This window comes from Blennius ocellaris (genome assembly GCF_963422515.1).
Source record: "Blennius ocellaris genome assembly, chromosome: 14".
Taxonomy (NCBI): domain Eukaryota; kingdom Metazoa; phylum Chordata; class Actinopteri; order Blenniiformes; family Blenniidae; genus Blennius; species Blennius ocellaris.
In genome coordinates this window covers 24,119,134-24,134,484 of record NC_137663.1, presented here as the reverse complement: position 1 = coordinate 24,134,484, position 15,351 = coordinate 24,119,134, and the positions used below count along the sequence as shown (strand labels likewise).

The following is a 15,351-nucleotide window of genomic DNA, read 5'->3' as shown; positions in this document are numbered from 1 at the left end:
CACATTCTTTGGAATAACAGAATGGAAGTGTGTGCTGAAGGAAAGGTCAAATCATGTGTGTCCAGTGGAAAAGCAAAGGAGGGGTTTTCGTCTTTATATATATATATATATCTCAATTTTTTTAAATCTCCTTTTTGTCCATTACAGAGGCTGAAAATGGGGAATAATCTGACAATTTAGAGCAAAGAAAAACAACTATGACAGATAATACAAGCTGTGGGAGACTATAAACTTGGATATTTTACAGATAGACCAGTTGAAACATATCATATAAATGCATTTTAAAATCCAGAACACATACAGCAGAGTTAATCACATACTACATGAATATTGAGGAAAGAATTATACATTTTTTAAATTTCACTCTTTAAAAAAGTTAATTTTGAGAGTAAAAAAGGGCTAATTATGATTGAAAAGGGGGGGAAAAATGGTTGAAAATTATGCAAATATGTCTGCTTTAGAGATTCTTCAGTTTCTAAGATATCAAACAATGTTTGTGAACTGATTCCAAGATAATATTTATTATGTTTGAATGAAACTGGCTGTGAGGTTACGTCACCAGTGTGTAAATATGTGTCTAATCCAGTGTTTTACAGCTCGAACACACCTGGTTTTAAAGGAGTGTGTTGTTATCAGGAGGGTGGATCAGGTGTGCTGGTGCAGGGAACCGGCTGCAGCATGCAGGTCAGTCACTCCACCGAGTTTCACTCTCCACAACTCAAATCAAATCAAATCACAGCTACTACAAATAGTCTTATTAAAAGAAAGTCAAAGTTGTTCTGCAGCCCTGAGACGTATTGAGTTACTGAGTCTTTAAGATGATGCACAACTTGTTGGGAGTTCTTTCTTTTTACCACTTTATCCATGTGGTGACACTCAAAAGTCATTTTACTTTCAGATCAGATACATTTGAAAACATTTCATAGTGTTTTACATTGGGTTTTTTTGTAAATTTAAATAGTTAAGCTGCACAAAATAAAAATCCTTCCTACTCCTATTTCTAGCAAGGTGCACGAGAATTCAATTGTTTGTGTTCCTATTCTTAGTTGTTTTTATGCATATCAATGTGAATACATCAATAAATATATTTTGTAAAAAAGAAAAAGAAATATAGTTTTTTCTCGGTGAGATCCTAAAAATAAAAGTTCCTGTAAATAGGTTCAAAATATATTTGTTTCTACAACTGAAAGCCCACAAGCAGTGAGTTAGTAAAAATGTGCAAAACGCAACCATTCTAGATGTTTTTAGGAGATTTCACTGTATTTTGCATCATCAACATCGGCTTTATGTTGAGATTTTTGGTGCCAATTCTTCGGATTTGGAAAGACTTTTTCAAACTGTATGGTCTGCGAACATGGCACCATTTTACTGGTCCAGTCCACTCTTGCTGAAACGCATGTTTGACCACCTGCTCGAGTGAGACAGTGATTTGCAATCGGGTGACTGTCCATCAGGATTCAGCCATTCATTTTATTTTCACACACATTTTCTCAGCTACAACCAAAACTCGCCTCATGACGGAGGCCTCTTCCTGCCGACGTGGAACGACGGGCAGGGTACCTCCACAACAGAGGACACACACAGTAACTCCAGGCAATTTACCAATTGGAAATTAAACTTGTCTTTGTGTTGTGGGAGGAAGTGTCAGCATTTGCAGAGAAACTCACAGGATATCTCTGCAGGAATCGAACCAGGAAACCTCTCGCTGCTTCGTGAGAACCACTTCTCTTCATTCCCATGGTTCTGTTCCTCTCCCAGTGAACGCTGCATGCTTTGCAGCAAGGGGAGATTTTTCAGCCAAATAAGAAGCTACATTTTAGTCTTGCATGTCAGCTGTAGTTACTGTTGTTGACGGACAACAGACCCTGTGATGCCTGGTGCTCTGGTCGGGCCCTGCTGGCTCCAACACAATGGAATCTTTTAGGCTGGCTTTCTCAGGCCTCCTGTTATCTGGGCTATCAAGTGTAGTTGCATTCCTATCTCCATTTCAACAGCCCTGAAACTCCCATCTTGGCTTGGAGTTGTGTTCACTGGAAGATGAAATATACAGAGGGCAGTTTCAGGCTCGGAAGAGGAAAGATTGTATGATTTTACTCGGGGCTTCAAAAGCAAACGTTTCTCATTTGAAACAGGTTTTCTTTATTTTTTCTTTTTTCTTTCCCCTCAGTTGAACATTTAACCACAGGGATACATTCCCGGTGTTAATGTATAGGAAGTCCTCTCACAGGAAATGGGGGTGTAATGAAATACAAAGTAGAATGAGTTGATCATTAACCGGCCACACAGGTGAGGTGAAGGACAACATGCATGTGGCTCAAGAAGACCAGATCAAATAAACTCAGCCAAATGCACGGAAGAAACAAAACAAACCTATTACATTGAAGTCCTATAACATTTCATTCATTTACATTGTATAATAATTAAAAGGAGTTCCGCTGAAGTCGCAGCAGTGAGAAACTAATCTGCTCGGTGAGAGGAACAGTCCGTCTCCAGGCAATCTCTACCACTGCTCCATTTGCATACAACTGTGGCGTGTGACGCACCTTTGGTTGCATTCAGTTACTTTTATATGTTTCACAACTACTCTGATCGCTTCCACCCAAGTGCAATAAGCGTCTTCTACACTTTTTAAAGCTCTGATTTCACCATAAAACTGGATAAAATCCAAACTTTAGTTTCTGTTTTTTTTTAATTGCATCAGAATGACATGGAAAAATTCGACTGACATCCACACACATGCAACAAATATCTATGTTTAGATCACACATTTCATTCATACTCTGCGTATTCTGTAACAGGTGGCAGCATTCACTGTGTCCTTTTCATACCCCGCCCTTGTTTTACTGGTTTCGGCTTAACCAGTTTAGCCTCCCTCTCTGTTTACTCTTTATAACCTGCTCCCGTAGCACCTGTAGGATCACTTTGCCACTGTGCTGGAACCAGTCGTCACCTGCCCTCACCGCATCTTCGTTTGACTTAAAGGGACCGGGATTGAGCGGCGACCATGTCTGACCACGAGGACTGCTACCTGTGTAAGGAATACCTGCGGGAGCCCGTGTCCATCCCGTGTGGCCACATCTTCTGCTCCGTCTGCCTGAAGACGTACTGGGACCATGCTGACCACACCGGCTCCTACATCTGCCCCGAGTGCAGGGTCTCTTACAGCAAGAGGCCGACCCCCAGGCGCATGGGAAGCTCCCGGAACAACACCTCCACCGTCCAGCGGGTCTCCGAGTCCTTCCCGCCGCCGCCGCCGTCCCCCGACTACAACGCCGCCGGACCCCACGACGTGGGCTGCGACATCTGCGTGGGCAAGAAGAACCGGGCCGTGAAGAGCTGCCTGATGTGTCTGGCCTCGTACTGCGAGAGGCACCTCAAGCCCCACTACGAATCGACCACGTTCAAACGGCACAAGCTGGTGGACGAAATCGGCCACCTGGACCGCGAGATCTGCCCGCAGCACCAGAAAGGGCTGGAGCTGTTCTGCCGCACCGACCAGATGTGCATCTGCGTGCTGTGCACGGTGAAGGAGCACAAGGGCCACGACATGGTGTCTGCCGAGCAGGAGCGAGCCGAGGAGCAGGTGAGTTTACTCAAACCTCTTCCCGCAGGTGTTTTGTTGGAGCGCAGCCGAGTGGCTCATGCTGTGCTCGGAATGGTTCACTGCTCCTGGAACAAAGGAGCAAGTAAAGCATGAAAAAGCAGATTAACAATGTGATAAAGCAACACCAGAAGCCGTGTTGCGATAAAGTGCCAATTGCCTCTCAGTACTGAATAACAGCAGCCTTTTTCAATAATGAGTTTAGGCAATTATAAAGGTAGCACCTGTGGAATCCTTGTCGTAGTAAACAGTGGTGTGTGTGTGTGTTTTGTTCATAGCAACGGCTGGGCGCCACCCAGGCCGAGATCCAGGAGAAGATTCATGACCGCCTCAAGCAGATGGAGGAGCTAAAACAGGCAGTGGAGTCACTCAGGGTGAGTTTCACCATCTTCTGTCCAGCATCCAAATACCAGACTAACCACTGTTGCTTGAATGGGGAGAAACTCTCATCAACTAGCAACATTCCTTCTGAGAGGAGTGACGTCGGTGTGTTTCGGCGCGCTGGTAAAACCGGTGCGACATTGATTGACGACGTGAAGCTATGACTTACCTCCTCCTCTTCCTCCTCTGCGCCCCGTGCAGGGATCAGCCCAGCGAGCGATGCAGGAATGTGAGAAGATGTTCAACGACATGATGCGCTCCATCGAGAGGATGCAGCAGGAGATGGCCAAGCTGATTTCCACCAACAAGAGGGCGGCCCTCAACAACGCAGAGAGCCACATGGAGCGCCTGAACCACGAGATCGCCGACCTGAAGAGGAGAGACGGTGAGATCACCCAGCTGTCCCGCACCGAGGACCACATCTTCTTCATCCAGGTAATCCAGGGCTTAAAGTGAATCGTTTATGTACGAGCTCTTTTCTAAACGACATATCGATGCATGAAAATGTTTTTTTTTACTTGGCTATGGATCATTTGTTGTTTTTTTTGTTTACCAAGACCAAATATGAAGCTCAACTGAGTGGCAAATTTTATTTATTTTTTTTAAATCATTAGAGCTACCTAACACTGATCGCCCAGACGGAGGCCGAGGAGCTGCCCACAGTGACCGTCAACCCGTACTTCACCTTTGACTCCGTCACCAAGGCCGTCTCCGAGATGAAGCAGCACCTCAACGAATTCAGCAACGATGAACTGTCGAAGACGGCAAAGACGGGTGGGTGTGGCTTTGACGACGACGACGACGACAACGCCGCCGCGTTCACCGGCTTATCGTGTTCACTTTCTCTTTTTGTTTCTCTTCAGTGAATAAAATGACCTTCTGCGAGCTGGATGAGGTGAAAAAGAGAAAATCAATGAAAAGTGAGTTTTCGTACAAGCGTGCCTTTTTTCTTAACGAGGTCAGCAAAAGTAATCCGAGGTCTTGATACCAAAATCAACGTTTGTATTGATTCGGTCTGAAAGGTTTGAACAGGAAAAGTCGGACTGACTCAGTTTCCTTTGTTATCAAAAGAGCTTTGTGCAATCGTGTTTGATGCCGGGCCGTTGGAGGCTATCCTGAGGTCACCAAGCTGTACTGTAGTCAAATGTTTGCTTTGGCCAGGAATTCCGACCTGCTGGTGAGGTTGCAGTAACTCACTGAAATGGAAATCAGTCGGTTTGCATGTCCTTGGAAGAGTTCAAGTCAAATTGATTGATAATCAAAGAGACAGAGTACAAGAATGTCCCCGGTTCTCTTGTTATAATTTTTTTCTCTCTCTGTTGGTTTGGATTAAAACGATGTATGCATGTATATTTAAAATCTGCATGTTTACTCCCACAGATGACGAAGCTCCCATGTACAAGGCCGTGCCGGTCCAGGAGCCTCAGTACAGGGACGATTTCCTGAGATGTGAGTCCCGGCTCCTCCAACACGCCTCGCTGCTTCTTTCTACTCAATCCTCCGCTTGAGACAAATTACCTGCTGATGAGGTTCTCTGTCAGACGCTGTGGCTGACCACAACATCTGATTTCTTTTGTAACTACTGTTCAGAGTCTGACTCACTGATTTCTTTTTAGCTGGCTCGCACTTGTACGGCTTTGCGATTTTTCCCTGGAATTGCAGTTAATTTGCTTGCACCTTGGTTTTTTTTGTTGTTTTTTTTCAACTTGTCGATGAGATGAGGACAAAACAAAGAATTCTGCTTTGGGATGATGTTTTTTTTTCCAAACTCAGGGAAAAAAAAACTGAAAAAAAAAATAGTCTGTTATTGTAGAATGTTCAGAACTTGAGATTTAAAACAGAAAAAAAAGTATTCATTTCTAGAGAAGGGTCTTGGTGATTGTGGGTCACAAACAGTGACGATACCTCTGGCATTCCAGATAAAAGGCCGGGCAGATCTAGCCGAGGCCACCGGGTCGCCCACCAACTGTGACCCGTGGAGGTACACAGCAGGCAGGTGACTTCTGACCCCTTATGATTACTCTGATTTCTACTTGCCCCAGCCAGAGGCTCTCTCACGTTCCCTTCAAGCCATTTTGCTGTAGTGAGTTATTTAAACATCTAACAGAGCTAAAAACACTAATAACAATCTGCTCACCTGCGGGACTTTGCGGCTGGTGAAGGGTGCTTTAAACGAAGCATTTAAAGGTTGGGCTTCTTGTTTTTAACAGTGATACTCCGTGGTTTTGGTTCAGAACATGTAAATCGACTGCTGGAAGTGTGTGACGAGACTAAACTGTGTAGAAACCTAGATTTGGTGGGTTGGTCTCTAGAGTTAAAAGAGGCTTGCATAATTTTGTGTTTGGGCTTTTCTGGGCGGGTCTCACATGGCAGCAAACTTGCCCATTCTTGATTTGGCCATTCTACCTGTACTGTAATCCTCCTCTCAGGTGTTTTGACAGAACTAGATGGACAAGAGTGTCATTCACACACCCTGTGCATGACCCCGCCCTCATGATCTCATGTTAATACCATAAGAGGGAGGACATGCCGGTCTGTAGTGAGCTTTAAATGCTGCTTCTTTACTTTCACCAAACAAAAACTGCACTTTACCATGTCTGCATTGCTTCAGCTCCATTTACATTCTTAGTTTGGTGGTAGTTGTTGTGACACCCCTCGTAAAATATTAACTTTGTCTTCTGTTCCAGATGCTTGCCAGCTCACCCTGGACTCAAACACAGCCTACAGGCAGATCTACTTGTCCCGAAGCAACAGGAAAGCCACCCTAAAGCGAGACCCCCAGGGCTACAGTGACAGCAGCGCCCGATTCGACTCCCTGCCTCAGGTCCTGTGTAAGGAGCCCCTCTCCGGGGGCGCCTACTACTGGGAGGTGGAGTGGAGCGGGGAGGGCGCCGCCCTCGGTGTCACGTACAAGGGCATCAAGAGGAACGGCTACGGCGACAGCTGCCGCGTCGGCTACAACCGCAAGTCGTGGAGCCTCTTCTGCTCAGATTCCAGCTACTCGGCCCGCCACAACAAGGACCAGATGGAGATCAACGCGCCGTACTCCTCGCGCATCGGCGTCTTCCTGGACCACGCCGGGGGAACCCTCTCCTTCTACACCATCGGGGACACCATGGATCTCATCCACCGCTTCAAGGCTTCTTTCACTGAGCCTGTTTATCCGGGCTTCTGGGTTTGGTACGACTCGGCCGTCACCATCGTCCAGCTGTGATTAAACGACACATGAGCAGCAATTAACGAGACGGTTTTACTGCAGATTTACTGAAAATATTACACTTCTTGGATCATGTTGTAATTTGTTTTGATGTTTGTCTTGCACCACATAATGTCTGGATTAGGGGAACTGTTCTTGATGTAAAAATTAAGTGTAGAAAGACGATGAGCATTTAAACTGTAATATAACAAAGGCTGTACCTGATTGAAATATGGTGATATATAATAGTGATATGTATTTTGTATTAATAAACATTTGACCATGAATACAAACCAGGTCATTGTTTACGTTTTAACTTGCACTTCTCTGAGTCGGGTTTCTAGTTTCTGCAAGACTACAGATTTTAATAAAACTCTGAACAGCAGTGTTGGCTTTGTGGAGGTCTGTGATGCTTGGACTGAGTTGTCCAGAAAAAGGTGAGGTGTAACTGAGAGGCTCCTGATTTAACACATGACTGAAACTCATCTACCGATGTGCTGAATGAAGGTAAACGATCCATTAAACCTCTGAGACCTTTATCAGAGTAAAAGATTGACTTCCACTGTTTTCCTGCATGACGTTGCTTCCAAAAGCAGCAGATAAATGTTTACTTCAGTTAATCTTGATCATAAGTGGTAAAACAAATTTTAATATATTCCCATTGTAGTGAGTTATGAATACACACCAGTAAAAAGATGTGGCCACTTTGAGGTCTCCAGCTGTGATGGTGGAGAGAAGGGACTTTAGTTTGTGGAATCTTGAGCCAAAGCCTGAAGGAAAAACACAGGATATGAAACATTCTCTCAGATCATTATGATTATAGTCTGCAGGTAAGCTTTGTCACAGTAGATGAAATTGAATTTGTCTGCAGTTTGTCAGAGGGGAACCTGAAAGTAAAGCTCCAGATTTATACAACAAGGAAGATGGATTATCACAACTATGATGGGGGGGGGGGGGGGGTACCTTGAGACATTGAAATTAAGTATTTTATCTTAGATACCTTACAGCGACACATCAATGTAGTTATACTGTATATGTCGTCCAAATCAAGGGTGTGAAACTCATTTCAGGTCAGGAGCCACATATTGTCCTTATTTAGTCCAGACCAGCAAAATGAAGTACAAAAATCACTATTCTCAAATATCCCCACAGTTTCAGCTCACATTTGTATCATTACATTCTGAAAATGCTCTTTTTATCACAAAAATTCCAAGAAACAACTTGAACAATGACAGGAATAGTATAACCAAATCCAGACATGTGCCTTCAGCACATATTTTCACAAACTCAGGGTTACAATATCTATAAATAACACTTCAAACAGCTGATGAAAATAAGTACGAAGAGTTGCAGTTAATATCATTATTTGTATTTGTTACTCTGAAAGGACTCATGGAGCCCGAATTGAACTCTCTATTGGACCGGCTGTGTGTTTGACAGTCCTGGTCTGTGTGCAGTCACTGATAACTTGCAGTTTTTTGTGTCCTTGCACAGGATTTTCTGAATATATTTTGTGAGCTTGTCTTCCTCTGGTGGCCAAATGTCTGCATTGATGAAGTTCTTCAGCTTCGGTGCATGAAAACACAGTTGAGTTCAAATAGGCAATTTCTCTAAACTTGTTACAATGTGTGCCAGTTGGTTTTCTAATGTTAACACTGCAGATTAATTATTAATTAATTATAGATTGATAGTACACCAACAATTGTTGCATAAAAATATTCCTGTGTCTTTTCTTCTATTTGCACAAAATAAAAATATATTGTTGAATTAGAAGAAATAAAACCTGACTGTGCAGGAGAGGAAATAAGCCCACCAGACTTATATGAAAGCCTCCCCATCAATAAACATTACTGAATTGAAAATAAAACAAAACAAAAAAAGGATGAAGGAGAAACAAATAGAGAAAACAAATAAAGAAGGTAACTTTATTGGTAAAAGTCACAGCGTATCAACTCAGAATCAGTGGGATACTGTTTGGATGGGAGATGATTCAATAATTTAGCCTAAGAAAGAGCCAAAGCTGAAAGCAGTTTAAATAATTTGCCCATAAAGTCCAGACACTTAGCGGTCTGAAAAAGTGGTTAAATGAACATTTTATGGGTACCTCGTTGGGTGGGAGTCTGATAATAAATTGGAAAAGTTGTGAAATGTACGATGGCATGGAAGGACTTGTTTATTATGAATAAATTCATATATAAATATGCATGTCTGCAATGTATTAATCGAGGGCATTGGTAAAAGTTTAAACTTTCTAAACAGATGTACAGTTGACTATAAAACCATTCTTTAAAATACTTTCTGTATGAGGAGTATTTGATTAATTGGATGGGAGGTGTGGATGTATTACATTATGGTACAGTGACGTTAGGCAGGATATGATTTAACTTCTAAAACAAAATTAGTTTGGTGTAAATCACTTCCAACAATTTCAACAATGAATATATCTGCAAAAACTCAATTTGAAAATTAGCGACAGAATAAAGTAAACTGTTTACAATTACAAAATTGCAGATTTACAGATAATCACTTCCGCCGTTAAAATACCCGAAAATATGAAAAGAAAAAGAAACTCGTACTCTAATCCAAAAACTAAATAACGGATACACCATTAAATCAAAATGATCAGATTTATACCTAAGAGTGTCCGTTTTCGTGCCTTTGTTGCCATTTTACCACCGATACTGCAGAGGGGAAGAAGCAGGAAGAAGCCTGACGTGTTTCTGCCCGGACACATTTCGTCCGCGCACCTTCACAAAGAAGCGCCGCATTCTCACATTTTCTAAAGTGTGGCTGCAGAGGTGAGTTTCAACTCTTTCTACTTATGCCGGGGGCTTTTCGCTCATGTATCCTTCACACACTGGTATTGTATTCACTCCGCTGTGTGTCCAGTCTTCTGTGTTTACTCGAAACGGGACGTTTTGATGAATTTGTTGCACGTTGATATGAATGGCGCAAGCTAGCACAACACTAGCCACCGTTAGCCACGATTGTAGCTGTGTTTGGAAAACGAGGAGTGAGATTTATCACTCCTGACGCACATTCTTACTAAAGCTTATGCTTGTTGACACATGAAATTTTCGTTGCCTATTAATATATGCCAAGAAACGCATATAAATGAATAGAAACGTGACGCTATCGCTGTGTTGTGGCATGCCGCTCAGCTGTCACTATGACAACCCACTGGACAGGAGCGACTAGTTTTCGTTAACTAATGAGCTAATATGTTGTTTAGGACAATATCTGGCTCAGATATTTTCCCTGGAGAGACGCGAATTGCTCAGTTCACAGTTTGACGAGACCTTTTCGTCATAAACCGACCAAGTTTGATGTTGGTATTGTCACTCAAAGGTAGATCGTCCACTTTTGTCATTGATTCCCTCTGATGTTCAATTCAATCTTATTCTATAGCACCATAATACAACACGTACTTTGAGTACGTTAAGTACTTTGATTGCATGTGGTTTGCGTTGTGGATTGCATTGCTGATATTGAATGTTCCTGAAAATATGTTTCAGTCACAGTCTCCCCCACATTATGTTATTATAGTGTTTATTCATGATTTTTTTTGGCTGAAGCCTCCCGATATATTTGTTTAAGGAACCATACATGTGCTATTATACCATTTCTATGTCTGACCTTGATTTTTGAATTGAGGATCAACAATGTTGAAGGCTATTAAGTAAAACTGTTTTGGTAGTATTTATATTTACTTCTTATTACATTCTGCCTCTTTATCTTCTCATTATAACGTTATACAGATGGCGACTACAAAGGTTCCAGAGGTTCGTGACATCACACGGATCGAGAGGATCGGTAAGACGACGCTTGACCTTCAACTGTGTTATAATGCGAGTGTAAAATAATCACTAATTTTGAAACTATACTGTAAAGTCCGACATTATATCGAGTAGCAACTGTTTGGTAGAACCTGACATGCTTCACCTGCTGTTGGATAGATTGACACGCTTCCTGTAGGTCCTCACTCATTCGTGTTGTTGTTTTTCAGGGGCACATTCGCACATTCGAGGCCTTGGACTGGACGATGCATTGGAGCCAAGACAGGTAAGACTACACCTTCAGTTTATCACCTTCTCACCTCGCAACCTCCTGACTTTAGGCAGCTGTAAATGTGAACAAATTGTTTGATGAGTCTAAAAGTATTTAATACAGAGTCAACACTGACTCAAGCAGTTTCTGTGTATTGGACATGTTACAAGTGTGCATAGTTTGGTATTTTTGAGTCAGAATCCTCACACGTGGTGCTCCTGCAGGTGTCTCAGGGGATGGTCGGCCAGCTGGCCTCCCGTCGAGCGGCAGGAGTCATTTTGGAGATGATCAAAGATGGCCACATTGCCGGCAGGGCCGTACTGATCGCCGGCCAGCCCGGCACAGGAAAGACGGCCATCGCCATGGGTGAGGACTTTGAAGGATTCCTCAGGATTGCCACACTTGACATTGTTTCCTCATTGTCATCTGATTGGCTCCAGTTGTTTCTTTTGGATTAAACATCCCCTGCCTGTGTTTATTCATTCCACTGACTCTTTTCTTGTGATTGCAGGCATCGCGCAGTCTCTGGGCCCCGACACCCCCTTCACGGCGCTGGCTGGCAGTGAGATCTTCTCCCTGGAGATGAGCAAGACCGAGGCGCTCAGCCAGGCGTTCAGAAAAGCTATCGGAGTGCGGCTCAAGTGAGTGAGCAACCACAATAACTGTTTCACCATCTTTCTTTTTTTTTGTTATTCACTTTGTTTTGAATTCACAGAGAGGAGACGGAGATTATCGAAGGAGAGGTGGTCGAGATCCAGATTGATAGACCAGCCACTGGAACGGTAGGTGACACATATTAATGATTCACTGTTTTCTAAATGTAGTGAATTTACTTTTAGAGGTGTTATAAAGCATCTGTTATAACTTGCATAAAGAGAGGAATTAATTTCCAAGTATAACTCATCATCATTCATCGTCTTTTCACCCAGGGAGCGAAGGTGGGCAAGCTGACTCTAAAGACTACTGAGATGGAGACGATATACGACCTGGGCAACAAGATGATCGACAGCCTCAGTAAAGAGAAGGTTCAAGCAGGGTGAGTTGAATTTATAGTTGATTTGAGCCAAATGGTTTAATTTTTACAGTCGTAGTAACTGTGTCTGTGTCTCAGTGACGTGATCACGATCGACAAAGCCACTGGGAAGATCAGCAAGCTGGGCCGCTCTTTCACCAGAGCCAGAGACTACGACGCTATGGGATCTCAAGTATGAAGCCAAATGAAGAAAATCCTCCAGTTTTAACTCCTCAATTTGACATGAATAATATCAAATAGTATTCGTGGGGGCTGATTTTTGTGCATCATAATCATTTTGGTTTTACGCGCTCACCTGTAACACTGAAAGAGTGAATCACTGAGCTAAAGTCAGTATTAATTAAAAAAAAACCTACACATACACATAATAAAAAAAAAATGAAATAGTAATACATTGATGTACTTATTACCAAAACATAGTGAACATTGGAAAAAAGTTTTCCACAGTCCTACTTTTTTTTTTTTTTAATTGTAATGCAAACGTGAGCCATTTCTCACTTGGAGCCGCTGTTATTCTGGTTTGCAGACCCAGTTTGTTCAGTGTCCGGAGGGAGAGCTGCAGAAGAGGAAAGAGGTGGTTCACACGGTTTCCCTCCACGAGATCGATGTCATCAACAGCCGCACACAAGGCTTCCTGGCTCTGTTCTCCGGAGACACCGGAGAAATCAAGTCGGAAGTCCGCGAGCAGATTAACGCCAAAGTGTGCGAGTGGAGAGAAGAAGGCAAAGCGGAGATCATCCCAGGGGTGAGTACGGCTCCCTGTCTGGATGTGCGCTTTTAGCGTTGCAGTGCTTTTCAGATTTTCTGTCCTTCGTTCCAGGTGTTGTTCATCGACGAGGTTCACATGCTGGACATGGAGTGCTTTTCCTTCCTCAACCGGGCCCTGGAGAGCGACTTGTCCCCGGTCCTCATCATGGCCACCAACAGAGGAATCACACGGTGCTTTTTACACACAGTGACTGAACATTTCCACTCTGCAGCATCTCGTCACTTCAGCTTAACTTATTTACTGACAAATTCTTTCATTTTCATGAGACTCGTATCAATTCATTCTCAGAGCTCTGTAAAGAATTATAATGCATTAGTTTTTATTTTCTTTTGAAATTATTTTTCTTTTAATCTCCCCGAAAGGATTAGACAATTAATAAATAAATAGAGAATTATCTAAAATGTGAAAAATGGACTATTTATATTATAATTGGGATTTAAACAGAATGGAGGTGTGTTCATTAGAATTAAAATCATAACAGAAAATCAGAAGTCAATGAATTAAATCTCAATGATGAATGTATGAATAATTATCAAACTGAGGGAGGTATTTCACTACAGTAACTTGGGAGTATTTGGTCTTCATTCGTTCACACTGTTGCTGCTGCTGATTGCACAAGTTCCCACCATTTTTAATAATCTGCTTTATGAAGTTCAACAGTACTATTCCAATAATCCAGGTTTTTCTGAATCAATGTTACTCCATGTGAAGTGATCAATACCGGAGGAGGTGTAGCTCTTCACACTCACTCACCAATCAATGTGGCTCAATTCACTGAAGCAGACTGTTGATTCAGAAACAAGCTGACCTGGCTTTAAACAGACTTTCCACATCAAGTGTTATTCGACTATAAATATTTTCTTAACTCCTCAGAATCCGCGGCACGAACTACCAGAGTCCCCACGGCATCCCCATCGACCTCCTGGACCGCCTGCTCATCATCGCCACCTCCCCCTACACCGAAAAGGAGACGAGGCAGATCCTGAAGATCCGGTGAGCGCCCGCCGTCTCTCTCGTTCTGTCGCCTGCTTTCAGTCCGAGTCTGAAGCGGGATGTAAACCCGAGCGCTGCGGTTCCAGGTGCGAGGAGGAGGACGTGGAGCTGAGCGAGGAGGCTCACACGGTGCTCACTCGGATCGGCATGGAGACGTCCTTGCGCTACGCCATCCAGCTGATCAGCACCGCCGGGCTGGTGTGTCGCAAACGCAAGGTACGCTCCCAGTGGAGGAGTTCAAACAGGGTTATTGGACGGACAATGCAGTTGTGCTGCTCTGGAGTGCCGTTGGTAATTTGTGTCCGTTTGCTGGTGTAGGGGACGGAGGTCCAGGTGGAGGACATCAAACGGGTTTACTCTCTGTTCCTGGACGAGGCCCGATCCTCGCAGTACATGAAGGAGTATCAGGATTCCTTCCTCTTTAATGAAACACGTGAGTTTCTCTGGAAGCGACTCAATTCATCTGCTTCTCATCCGCTCACTGAAACTGCCGCCATGTGATCGGCCAGGATTTTACTGTGCCTCAATGAAGCTCTGTCAATATTTCAAAATATTTCCTCCGAGTTTCTCGGTACAGCAGAAAGAAAAATGCTATATTACATCTCCGCACTGTGTCAGCAGGCTTTGCTCTCATGACTGCTCATAAAAAAAAAGGTGGATTTTTCTGTGTTGGATGAATAAACAAAGTCTCCTTTTGTTTTCTTTCTAGAAACGGCTTCCATGGACACTTCTTAATGAAGGACAGCGCTGCGTGAAGTTTGTCGTCGCTCGTCACTTCTGGTCACAATCGGTCCAGAATTGGACGTTACCTCATTTTGGTGAAAAGCAAATTAACTGAATCCCTCTGCTACCCCCCCCTTGTTCGCCTTTAAAATCTGTGATGCATCAAATCTCTAATACTGAAATCTGACTTCCCTATTGAGTTTGTTATTGAGGCCTTCTGGCAGGAATATTATTACCTTCACCAACGAAAGTTGGGGCGAAGGTTATGTTTCCTACTGTGTTTTCTTTGTTGTTCACTTTTCATTACATTGGATTATTTTTAAGAAAAGGATTAAACAGGCTTTTATAAGCACGCTGTGAAACGTTTGACTTTGTGTGATAATCTGTAATATAACATCTGAAAAGAAGGAAAGATTTTTGGTCTTCAGGTCCAACTGATCAGAGAATCATATCGATGTTAACTCGGTAGGTCGGGTAGTATATAACTGAAACACTGAGCAGGGAGCGTATCCTTCATGAGGTGCCTCACATCCACTTTGTATGGGACAATTACTGACAGATTTGGGGGATTTATTCGTAAACGGTTAGCTGTTAAAATTCCAAAATCA

At 43.1% G+C, this 15,351-nt stretch overlaps 2 protein-coding genes across 2 annotated transcripts; both read left to right on the top strand.

Annotated features, from left to right (window-relative positions):
• Nucleotides 1-2,934: 2,934 nt before the first annotated feature.
• ftr83 (finTRIM family, member 83) lies at nt 2,935-7,563 on the top strand. Its single transcript, XM_080508927.1, has 7 exons — nt 2,935-3,583; nt 3,880-3,975; nt 4,184-4,417; nt 4,597-4,756; nt 4,846-4,902; nt 5,363-5,431; nt 6,670-7,563. The coding sequence occupies exons 1-7, from the start codon at nt 3,005-3,007 to the stop codon at nt 7,194-7,196; spliced, it is 1,722 nt and encodes a 573-aa protein (XP_080365053.1). The 5' UTR covers nt 2,935-3,004; the 3' UTR covers nt 7,197-7,563.
• Nucleotides 7,564-9,924: 2,361 nt separating this feature from the next.
• ruvbl2 (RuvB-like AAA ATPase 2) lies at nt 9,925-15,078 on the top strand. The gene is made up of 14 exons (XM_080508197.1): nt 9,925-9,976; nt 10,937-10,991; nt 11,185-11,240; nt 11,450-11,591; nt 11,737-11,866; nt 11,941-12,007; nt 12,155-12,261; nt 12,337-12,430; nt 12,785-13,003; nt 13,079-13,197; nt 13,901-14,020; nt 14,107-14,236; nt 14,339-14,453; nt 14,730-15,078. The coding sequence occupies exons 2-14, from the start codon at nt 10,937-10,939 to the stop codon at nt 14,753-14,755; spliced, it is 1,380 nt and encodes a 459-aa protein (XP_080364323.1). The 5' UTR covers nt 9,925-9,976; the 3' UTR covers nt 14,756-15,078.
• The last annotated feature ends 273 nt before the right edge of the window (nt 15,079-15,351 follow it).